At 38.2% G+C, this 12,762-nt stretch overlaps 1 protein-coding gene across 1 annotated transcript in view; it reads right to left on the reverse strand.

Moving 5' to 3' along the window:
• Positions 1-283: 283 nt before the first annotated feature.
• The window catches only part of LOC141399429 (uncharacterized), a 39,643-nt gene continuing 27,164 nt past the window's right edge, over positions 284-12,762 (reverse strand). The window contains exons 4-6 of the mRNA XM_073978135.1: positions 7,448-7,695; positions 7,224-7,383; positions 284-660 (exon numbers count right to left, since the gene is read on the reverse strand). Coding sequence (XP_073834236.1) covers positions 498-660; positions 7,224-7,383; positions 7,448-7,695 — 571 coding nt within the window. The 3' untranslated portion in view covers positions 284-497. The remainder of the gene's footprint in view (positions 661-7,223; positions 7,384-7,447; positions 7,696-12,762) is intronic.

A 12,762-nucleotide genomic window follows, 5' to 3' on the forward strand; every position in this document is an offset into this window, starting at 1 on the left:
AATTGCTAATATGCGAAATGTGTGTAAATTATGCATATCGTTGTTGCTACCGTTGATTATGTTGTTGTTGCCATTTTATTTAATATTAAAAATAAACACAAAGCACATGTATTTATTGTGGCTAAACTTGTAGCAATACCTACCAAACTTCCACAACACACTCCGACCACTATTGGACTGACCACAAACCACCGACGACAAAACATTGCGTCTGTGGGTTGGGTTCAATTCCAAACTGCTTACATAACATAACAACAACCAGACAGACAATGTGTAAAAAACGTTTAACCTCTTTTGTCTTTTATTATTACAATAATACAAAAAAAAATAAAAAATAACATAATAATAATTAAATATAAATAACTACAGTAACTATTGTCTATGTACAACATGAGATAGGTAATTAACAGCTAACAACTACACGCTAATAACAATGTAGTTGGTCAATAAGCACTTTTAGGCCATTTGTGGTAAAGGAGTCAGAAGGGCCTTACTTCTCAAAAGCCCTCCTTTGCTGCCCGAAATTGATATTGATTCTTTTCACCATCCAAACAAGGCACTTGCACCAAATTGAAATATATCGAACCCATCAGCTGTGAGGCAGATGTGTTGGTCTTTTTCAAACAGGAGAATAGCATGTCATCGCAGATACAATGGGATCTGTAAATAGGAGGAAAATTATTGGTTATTTACAAGAAAAATATTAAAACAAATACATTTTAGAATGTGTTTGGAATCATAATTCGTATGACGAAATGCAAATAGAAACATAGGCCATCTTAACTTAGGAGAGGCGTAGGAAGCAATATAGTAAGAAGTGTTTAAACAAAGTATTTAGGTCGACTCTCTAAGTAAATTGAAGGACTAAACAAAGCCCATTATAATGTCTTATATTTAAACTCCCCTTTTGTTGTGGCGAACTTTAAGCCAAGTCATGATAACAAAACTTCTGAAAGTGTTGATTCATTGAAGGAACTATTTAACATCGCCCTTACCTTGGTGATAAAAACCTCTTACACACTGCAAAATGAAAGCAAAGACCATATTGGTTACTTTAGTGGCATTTAAGATAAAGAGGACAATCGAAGCGACTGTGTCCACACCTACCAGCTCAGCGAAACCTGATTGTTCCGAATTTTTATCTGGAGAAATGGTTAAAAACGCCCTGAGAGCTTTGAATATCAGATCGTGGACCTCAAGAATGAATCTAAAGAAATTAAGTTGACTGGGCTCAAGTTAAAAGATGGGAAGTTCAAACAGTCGTAGATGACATCGAGAATGTTCTAGATGAGTTCAACCTTTGGGGATCAATTGTGATGATTTTTGCTGACAGGCGTTGTAGTTCGACTGCAGCAAGTAAAAAAGTATCAGTCGGCTTTGCATACCATTATATATATCCACAGCAAGAGATATACCCTCAGCCTATGTGAATCGAAACTTTCATCTACACAGACAGATCGAATGTATTTTCAGAATTTTGTGACCCCTTTTGGACATTTGAACTTGCCGACAAAAATATGGATTAGCATTAAAGTTTAAAAGTGTTGCGGCGGAGGTACTTAAAGGAATGGTCCATTACGGAAGTGGATCTTATTTTCGAAGTCATATCTTTTCGATAGAAATCGCGCCCACTAATCTTTTCAATGGGTCATCGTATAACTTTTGAACCGGTATGTCAGAAAGCACGGACTTGTCTACGGAAAACTAATATAGCTGTAAACGGGACCACAATGAATAACATCGGTATACATTTCCAAAGGATCTTTGAACAGACCCTAAACTGCATTTAGACACAAATGTTGAACTTTTGTGGGGGAGGTACCTTAAGGAGTTAAACCATTTTAGAAGTTAAACTTAGTTGGACAAAATATTAGGAGAACCAAAGTTTGGACCAAATTGGTTGCCCCTTTCAAGAGATATCCTGCATACCATTTTAGAGACATTTTTCAAATATTGGGGAGAAGTACCGGAAGTATTCTCCATCTTCAAAATGAAACTAAGTTTGGACAAAATATGAAGACCACATTTTTTGGACCAAGTCGGTTGATCAGTTCGAGAGTAATCGTGCTCTCCAGCCACTACATATGCTGCCATAGGGTTTTTTACACCTTTGGGACTGCTTTCTCAAGAAGTATGGACTTGCCCCTATGGAGTTATCTTGTGCTCCAACCACTACACACGGTGTCTATGGGGTTTTTGCCCCCTTTCAGGCGATTTTCTCAGGAAATATGGACGTGCCCCTGATGAAACTTATGGCTAAATGGCTAAATCAAATCCAAATTGTCTGAAACACATTTCGTCCAAACATACTTGGGGTCGAAAAACAATTATTTCGATGAGGTACATTTTGCCAGTATGAAAGTGTATATATACGCTCGTTAGCATATATGCTGGATCGCGTTGACATGGGTGAATTAGAGTTGTATAAATCGAGTTCATAGTAACGTCACACAAACCAACGTGATGTTACTTATAAGCTATTTCTCCATGCAAAGAACCGGAATCCATTAAACTAAAAAAAGAGCTAGGTCGTTCAAACGAACTAGATTTAAAGAACTCTAGGGTGGACTATATCACCACACTGGTGCCACATAGCCTACCACAGGCGGACCTATCGCGTTGTATGTGGTCAACAAGGTTTCTTTATCTGCATCCCAAGTGATGCCGGCTAGGGACTTGCGGACATTGTTTTTGCATCTCAGCTTGGCGCAGTCAAAAAGATGAGGAAGGAAATAGAAGAAGATGGTGTCGATTGTGACCCCTATAATCTTGGGGTAGTTAGTGGTATGAATTCTGCTGCCATCGACCATACCAATCAACTCAGTGCTCAACTCTGCAGTCCATGTGGTGAACAGAGTGAGCGTAGACATAGTGCATACTCCTCCATACTACTCGTGGAAACGGTGGAAAGATGAGTAAGCCTATCACAAATGACATCTGTGAAGGAACCTGACAGCACAATCGTACAATCATCCGTATACGTTACGATCTCAATGCCGCCTGAAGGGGATGGAATAAAGGAGAGGTAGATGGTAAACAGTTCCGGAGACATCAATCCACATTGGGGAACTCCCTCTTTCACTCCACGGGGCTTGGACTTACTGTTCCACTATGACTGATGTCCACACATATAATAGGCTGTCCAACCTTTCAAACTTGGTCGGAGGGTATTCTGCTCGATGACCTTAAACAGGCTTTTGTCAAGATGATTGCCACCAACACTGTTCTATCGCAAGGCTTGTTCTGCTTCAGTCCTCAACTAATATGTGTGGAGCTGAACGTCATCAGCGCTTTTGTCGTGCTGTGCTGCTTACGCAACCCATGCTGTTGATCGGCAACTGGATGGCTATTTCTGACACTGGTGTGGAGTAAAGTCTCAAGAGTCCTTGATATGGGACCATTCTGAGCATTTTCCAAACGATGTGCGTGGCTAGCGACATATTGAGAACTACGGTGTGATAATCAACTCCAGGGTCATGTCGCTTTTTCAATATTACCATGGAGATTTCATCAGGGCCCAGCGGTTTGGATGATTTAGCGTTCCTGATGACATCAGGAACATCATACATTGTAAATTTTGGTGATTCCTCCGCGGCAGGATGAGATCTAATGCTACGTAATACTCTTATCTATGCCCTGTCACTCCCGAGGTGCACGACAAATTGACGAAAAAAACCGAACAACCTATTAACTTCCAATGTCAACTCCCCATATCTAGGGTCAGTACGATTGGTTCGAAGAAGCTCGTCATGATCATGTTCTAGTCCCGCCGACTCCGCTGGGAAATTTCGTCTCACTTCGGGTATTCGACCAGCAGTTATATAGCGAGTGTCTGCAGTCATGGTGACGCACAGTGTTGCCGCGTGGACAAAAATCAAAAAATGTGATGTTAACTTTTACATATGTTTATGTTTTTTCCTACAGTAAACACATCCTATACAAGGAATCTGAAAGAATTTTGTCGATATGTGCATTCATAATGAAGTTATAGCTCTTTAAATATGAAAAATATTTCCCAGGTAATCTAAGGCGATAATCATATGAAAATTAGACGACATTTAAAATAACATTTTCTGAAAAATTTGTTGATAATACTAAAAGTTTTGGAAGGGGATTTGATGAGCGGGCTGTAAATAAAACATTTTAGTACAAAAAGCTGACATTAACTGCACATGAGCAATGTACCGTTATCAAGAAATCAAAATTTAAATTTGATAAAAAAATCAAAATTCTTAATATTTAGTAGAACAGATCTTTTGATTGCCACCTATTGCAACCTTAGCTCTTGTTTTCCGTTAATTGGACATCTCTTCCAAATCAAAATGTGTAAAAACACTCTGCCCATCCCTGCAACCTTCTGAGATATATCGGTTCAGATTTTATATAGGCCCCATATATATATTTTCCCGATTTTGCTACAACTCAATTTTGATCGAATAGCCTTCAAATTTAGTATGTGTTATTTTCTTAGGCCCCTGAGTATCTGCACCACTTTTTACAACAATCGGTTCAGATTTAGATATAGCCCCTATATATATCTTTCCCCGATTTTGTTATAACTCGGTCAATATTTATCGCATAGCCTTCAAATTTAATATGTGATGTTTTCTAAGGCTCCTGAGTAGATTCACCTATTTTAGCAATAATCGGTACAGATTTGGAAATAGCCCCTATATATATCTTTTCCCGATTTTGCTATAATTCGCTCAATTTTTGATGAATAGCCTTCAAATTTAACATGGGATTCCTCAGGCCCCTGTTCAGTTTTACCGTTGACCTGGGTTGATGAATGTTTGCACAAGTTCTTATGAGGGCACAGACCTAAGAAAACATCCCATGTTAAATTTGAAAGTTATTTTTCAAAAATTGACCGATTTTTACAGAAATCGTTGAAAGATATATATAGAGGCTATATCCACATCTGTGCCGATTTTTGCGAAATCAAATCAAAATCGGTAAAACTAAACAGTGGCCTGAGGAAACATCCCATGTTAAAATTGAAGGACATTCATCAAAAATTGAGGGATTTATAGCAAAATCGGGGAAAGATATATATGGGGGCTATATCCAAATCTGGACTGATATGGACCAAAGTTGAAAATGTTCATTCCTATGCCATTATAAGCACTTGGGCAAAAATTCATCAACCTAGGTCAACTCCTTCTATTTTTGTCCACGTTTGTATGGAAGCGTCAACACTGTGTGACGTACTAGAACATCCTTTCTGCTACCCGAATATCAGAAGCGTTACGCACTTCTCTGATTTCTCTGAATCTAGGGCAATTACGTTTCCCATGATTAATGAAAATACGGGGTTACTAGAGTTGGCACGACGAAGCTCATTACCCGCATTTGTTGGGGGATTTGGTCTCATTTTGGGTATTCGACCAGCAGGTATATGACGAGCAGCTGCTACAGAGATGTTGTCTCGGGATGTCCTTTTTGCTACCCGATCTCTAAAGCGGTGATTAGTAAACTCTCTGAAACTAGGCCAATTAGCTTTCCCATGATTGATGAAAATGTGGCGTTCAGAGGTGATGAAATCGGGCGGTATGCTGATGGAGACAATTATGGGGACAGGGTATCTCCCAAGAGAAACGACGAGTAACTAGGTGACGTCATTTGTCAGACCATGTGACACGATGGTTACATCTACCGAACTGTGACACTCTAGAGCTATGAATCTGTTCAATCAGCGCTATACCCCTCTGGAAATTGTCGAGGACCAAATGACACACGTCTTGATGAGCATTAAAGTACCCCAAGACTAGTCGGTTAAGACCTTCCAAAAGCGGACTAATGTTAGGCCTATGACCTGGAGTACAGATATTAATTGGGGGATGTATACGTTAAGGAACTTTACCTCGGCAGTTCTACCCTCATACATTCCATATACAGGCATTACAGCCAGATTCAAGCGAGATAGGGCTGTATTGAACAGAGTGTTGTAATAGTGAATCTGATCCACCACCTCCACTTCTAGTGCTGTGAGCTGCAGTTGTTGTTGCTTGGTTTCCTGCACCGCCGCGACCGTTATATTCTTCCTACTCATAAAATCCAATATGTCCTCGATTTTACCTCGGAGTCCATGGCGATAATATTACAAAAAGGATGCATTTGGGGGATTGGAACATCAACGGCTGGTGTTAAGTGCTGCGTGCGCGGTTGCTGACGATGACTCATTGAAGGATGTATTCACGGAGCATGCATCAAGATAGTACCTGTCGTAGACTAGTCTAGAGCAACCCATGACATGCATCCATACATATATTGCATATCACCGAAGTTTGAAGGTGGATGGTGCTGATGACAAACTAAGCAAATTGATCCAGGGTTTTTCTCCGCCCCAAACGGACAACACGAATCAGCGGTAAATATTCCGGGATATTTTGCTCCCAACACAGTAAAAAGATACAAATACATACATATGAGAGAATATTGACCTAGAACAGTGTTAGTCATACTCAGACTGTTGACCAGTACAATGAACAATATCAGTCTCGCCATTATTAAAGTCGTCGGCAGCATAAGAACGCTGAGAAGGGACAGTCTGGCACAGTAAATGTGTCTACACAATGAAGAATTCCAAAAAGCTGAGTAACATTTCATATGTGAGAAAATCAACAAAGAATTTATTATGTCTACCCGGAAGTATAGGAATAAATTCTGCCTACCGTATGTTCCTATTTTTACGGTTTTGTCTTTTTCTCGTATGTTTGGAAGTTATTTTGCAAGTTTCCTTTGAAAGTAGCCGAAGCCACATTATAACAACAACATTGAAAAGGGCCTATGGCATGGATATCTAAAACTAATCAACAAGGTATTTCCGTCGATTAGTAGGACATATTTTACTAGCCACTAGGAAGTTGTGGCATAAAAACGATTCCTACGACAACTTTTGAAAATCAGATTTTGATATAGCTGTATAGAGCACAAAATGCCTAAAATCGGTGGAATATGAATTGGGAGCTATCTGAAAATCGTACAACTTTTAATATTAGTTCTTAGGCCACAACTATGAACTGAACTGTACATCGTTCAGGAGAAAATTCACAAATTGTTTACTTGACACGTGTTAACCGATCACCATAATATTTCGTAGGGTCTTTGGGTCAAAAGGACAAATTTGGAGATTATGTATTACCGTAACGCAGCTCAATAATTTTTGGTCTTTTTGGGAAACCCTAATGTCCATAAATATATATGTTCACAATTTTACTTACTTTGTGTACAGTGAATCATTCGTTAAATCATATTTTCTTTGGTATGCCCGAATTTTGACTGGACACAAATCATGTTGGCGACAACAACGATCCATTTGAGTTTCAGTTCCCAAATCATCATAGGTTTCAGCGATGTCACCAGTTCCGCACCATTTTGTACCTATAAATAAATTTGTACATGATATTATTCCGATCCAAATTTCTCTGTTTCATCTCCAAAATACCTGGTATAATGCCACTCAGTATTGATAGTGGACTCTTGGGGAAAATATTTGCAGCCAAATTCAAGGCAATATTTGTTTCGGTTGATGATGGGCTATCTGCAGATTTGCCGATATTACGTGATGCATAGGTTAGTTTGTCGACACGTTCGCATTGGCGCATTAATTTTAACATTTCCTCAAATGTTATTTCCAAGGGACGATTATAATTGGAAAGGTTTTCCAAAAGCATTTTGCCTTCCTGTTCATTACTGGAAAGAATATGAGGTGATTATTAAAACGTCAAATATTGGACTGAATTAAAAAATTAGCAAATACGTGTTTATGTTTTAATAGTATTACATATTCTTCTTTAAAATAGAATTTTTTTATTTGTTAATAACATCCCACCCTAATAAACACTGTGAATTATTAATTAAAATAAATAACCAGACATCATCCAAGCCTCTCCTATTCACTGAACATGCCTAACATTTTTAATTAGCATTGGCTCGAGATCTATTGACCCAATCCATCGATTCAATAGCATACTCGCGTCTACCTCCATCCATCCTCTCTGCCCTTATGCCAATTTAAATCAACCTTGCCAATTTCGCAGCAATTCATTAAGAAATCAAACAATAACAAAATACGCTTCCGCTTTGGCCAATTCGACACGGGAGGGAATACAACATAAAACTGAAACTTATGCAAATGAATCGAGTCGCCGCAACAAGCGCTACCAGCTACAAAAATAGTAAAACGCGCGATTCAGTGAAACGTGTTTTAAAAGTTTTCCGGGGTAGCGATTTGTTTATGGCCTTATTAAACAAATCAAAGTACATTACTCCCTCTCCCACCCCCATGAAGACATATTGACAATAAGTTGCAAATGAAGTGGCGATAACTTTAGGTCAATCAGTTGATAATATCATAAGTTATCAGAGAACATGAGGTGGTATCAACTATTATATACGATATTCTCAAGATTATTGAGAATCTGAAGGAAATGATGTTAACGGATTACAAATAATCTCAAAAGAAGCAGGTAAAGGTAATATTGAAGTATGATAACACTGTGCAGCAAAGTTTTTGTGCAGTGGAAAGTTACTTTTGGAGATGAAAGTCCTTGGTGAGTACATTAACCCACTTAGCGCAGAGATTTTTTTGCGCGAAAAAACTTAATTTTTTTATAAAAATTATATTTGTGAGACTTTTTAAGCTTTTTTTTTTAAAAAAAAAAACTTTTTTCTGTATAACGTACAGTTTTCCTGCAATCGGGTCTTCTTTCAAAAGTGCCGGAAACTTTGAAGGATAACTTAAACTTTGATAATAATGTATTCTTACATGCCAATCCCTTGGTTGTTGATTGAGAAAATATTCTTACTATAGCCCAAAAAAATCCCAGACTTTCCCCCAAAGTCGAAAATTAAAAAAAGTAGATTTTTTTGAATTGCTTGCATTTTAGGTCAAATGTGTGGAAATGCATAGACTAAAAGAAACTTTTGAAGCGTGAAATAACATACAATGCCATAACAAAATGCAAACCCCCCACAAAACTTTATGAAAATGTCCGAGTTTTATGTGGGTAAAGAACGCAAAAGGAAATTTTCGCCATAGTTCAAGTTTCTGAGAAATCGCGTGATGAATTTTTTGAATTTTCCCCTATAATGCTTGAGAAAATAGCTTTATATCTCTGTTTGGCGTGATTGTAGCTTCGTTTTGAGATTACATTTTTGTAGAATATTTTATCCTTTTAACTCAATACTGTTCATGTCCTTTTCATTCTTTCTTTCTTGAACCATAGTAAAAGCACCACAAGATGTGATTTAACAGCATCCAAATATTCTACAAAAATGTTGCTCAAAAATATTAGGTACGGTTCTCGTTAACATCTGAGTTTATCCCCTTATTTATTCGCTTGGGAACAAGAGAATTCTATCTTACTTTATCCTAACAAATATGTTTTAAATTATCAACATTTGTGTTTTCTTTCCCTATTTCCAAGCTTTGGTTATCCTAATATTTTGTCCAAATTTAGTTTAACTTTTAAAATGGCCAATGTAGGTCCTCTCCTTAGGTTACCTACCCACAGTGGATCCACTTGTATGGAGAAAGTGGCCAAAAATATTTAGAGTGTAAAAATCAAGCCAATGCGCCGGTTGCAGCTTTGTGCTGCTGCAAAGAGTGTTTTAAGAAACCACGAGCATAACATTATCCCCCCCCCCTTTCCCCTCTGGAGGGGGTATACGGTGAGAATTGTTTTATGCTGCTAATACAAAAGGACATGAACTAAGGTCGCGATTATCTTATGATGTAAAAATAGGCTTGGGGAAACAAAAAAAATCTCCAAAACACCATAAAATCCAACCAATTAGCGGATTAAAAAAAATCAATATTTTTGTCTGAAAATTTGTAAAATTTTTAATATATAGCGTTCTTCCTGGTAGGCACGTACCGCCAACGTAAGACAAATTAGGAAGAAGATGTCTTCATCTTGCCACTGATGCCAATTATGTTAATGTACGTGGTCAGATAACAGAGTTATACGCGAATATATCCATAGAAACCTTATTCTAGGGCTGCTTTAGTCAGCGACCCACCATTTATAGTCTGGCACTAGATGGCAGCTGATTTTAATACTGAATAATCTTAAACCCATAAACTACTTTGGACTACGAGGTGGGCACTGGTGGGCATCATGACTAAAACCTTAGGTCATATTTAAGTATATGATCGAATTGGCATTTCAAAATAAACTAAGAAAATATGCAGCTAACTAGAATTCCACAACACGCTAAAACACTATTTTTTAATGAAAATTAAGCTATTACCTCCTCCTTCAAAATCCATTATAATATTTTGCTATACGTATTACTTTCGCGATATTTTAAATATATTTACTTGCACATAAAATATAGGTTGTACTCACAACAAAAAATATTAGTCAAATGTTCTGACTTTTGAAGCTATTCTCAAGAAGATCGCGTTCGAATGAAACAAAAACTAATATATTTTTAAAAAGGTCCATGTCATAGCTGTCAGAGTTGCCAGATGTTGTACCAAAATTTTGACATTCATTTTTTTATTTTTGGCCAATAGGTGGATCCACTGTGCTACCCCACAAAAGTTCCACATTTATGTCTAAATGCAGTTTAGGGTCTGTTCGAATATCCTTTGGATATGTATACCGTTGTTCGTTGTGGTCCTGTTTACAGCGTTATTATGATTTCCGAGGACAATTCCATGCTTCCTGGCATACTGGTCCAAAAGTTATACGATGACCCTCTGAAATGAAAGTTCCTCTTCTAGAAAGCACTATGTCGGTCCATTCCTTTCAGTACCTCCTCCGAAACACTTTTGAACGATAATCCTAATCCACATTTTTGTCGGCATGTTCAAATGTCCAAGAAGGGCCATAAAATTCTGAAAAGACCCTAAATACATTCGATCTGTCCGTAGAAGAACGTTTCAATTCACATAGAATGAGGGTAGATCTCTGTCGACAAAGCCGACTGATACTTTTTTACTTGTTTTCTATTTCTTTTGTTTTACAAACAGAGTAAGATCTGACTTTGATCGAACTATGGAGTTATGGCGTATTTTTTTTTTGTTCTTGTTTTTGTTGGAGACCAAAATTGTCTTATTATTGATATGCCATGACTCCAGTCAAATTTAATGAGGATTTTTCGATAGGATTTGCAAAATCGTGAAACCCAAAAAAACCTAAAAATGTTAACTTCGACCGCGATTTTTTTTTTAAAAACCCCTCCGGCGATTTTTTTTTGTTTTTTTTTTATTTTTCTCATCTATGAACATTGTACTTTTAGAATCCGCACAAAATTTCCCAGGTGTAAGCACCCTTCATTTATAGTTAAGGCGCAAAGTGAAAATGTTCATAGCGTCATGTTTACAACCTATTTCGAACTTGAAATATGATTTTGTGGTACTTTTATGGCAGTTCTTGAAATAAGGACTGCGAATTAGAAGGTCGCATTAATCTACGAAAAAATCATCATTCTATTTGACTGGAGTCATGACCGAACTAAGAAAATATCTCCAATTCTCTCTGTTTCGTGCTTCGCTTTTTGGAATACCGCGCATTGTCATCTCTTCTTTATTTTTGTTTGACGAGCTGTGGCTTTGTTTTTGAAGTGCTTACTTAAGCCAAAGTAGCATCTGTTGGCCAATACAATTCTTCTTTTTATTTCACAACTGATGTCGTTTGTTGTGTTTACGGCGGTGCCGAGGTATACGGATTCTTTTACTACCTCAAAATTATAGGAACCAACTTCAACAGTTGGTCCGATCTCAATGGACGCATTGCGCGTCGACACCATCAGCTTGCTCTTCTCGCCGTTTATCGCCAGACCCACTTTAACAGATTCTCCTTCGACCTTCATAAAGGTATCGGTTACTTCTTTTACTGATCGTCCCATGATGTCTATATCATCAGAGATTGTGCCACTTCTTTTGACGTTTGCCTTTCGTATAACCTTTTCTAGCAGGATGCTGAAAAGATCACACGAAAGTCTGTCTCCTTGCCTGAAACCTCGTTTGGTACAAAACTCTTCGGAGAGGTTCTTTCTTATTTTAACTGAAGATCTTGTGTCAGTTAGAGTCATTTTACAAAGTCGAATGAGCTTTGCGGGGATACCAACTTCAGACATTGCTTGGAATACCTTTGAATATAGCGGGCTGTCGAAGGCTGCTTTATAATCGACAAAAAGGTGGTAGGTGTCGATCTGCATCTCTTGGGCCTTCTCCAGGATTTGCCGCAGGATAAATATCTGGTCAATGGTGGACTTGCCAGGTCTAAAGCCGCATTGGTATGGTCCAATTAATTCGTTGACCATGGGTTTTAATCGTTCGCACAATATCCCTGACATCCCTATATGTAGTTGGAGCATAAAGTTTTATCTCCTTTCTTATGGCTGATGCATACACCTTATCAGCGTGGCGCCTCCGGTTTTAAACAGCTCGGCTGGTAGGCCATCAGTTCCTGCTGTCTTATATTTCTGCGGTTTATTGCTGTATTTACCTCATCTTGGCCGGGTGGTATACATTCAATACCAACTTCTGGGATTGGATCTGTGGTATCTTCGTCGACTTCGCTTCTATTGGATACCAACAGTTTGGAAAAATGCTCTTTCCATATCCTTAGTAGAGGTGGGCGCGTGTCGTGCCGTGAGTAGTGCGTGTTCGTGCCTTCTCGAAAAACGCCGTGTTTGTGCGTGTCGTGCCGGAATAAATTTTTGGCCGTGCGTGATCGTGTTTTTTTGTTCGACACGATTTTGCACGACACGACTAAACACGACCTGCACTATGTGACACGATCG

Source organism: Musca autumnalis, unplaced genomic scaffold, assembly GCF_047663935.1.
Source record: "Musca autumnalis isolate F117 unplaced genomic scaffold, ASM4766393v1 scaffold_3, whole genome shotgun sequence".
Classification (NCBI taxonomy): Eukaryota; Metazoa; Arthropoda; class Insecta; order Diptera; family Muscidae; genus Musca; species Musca autumnalis.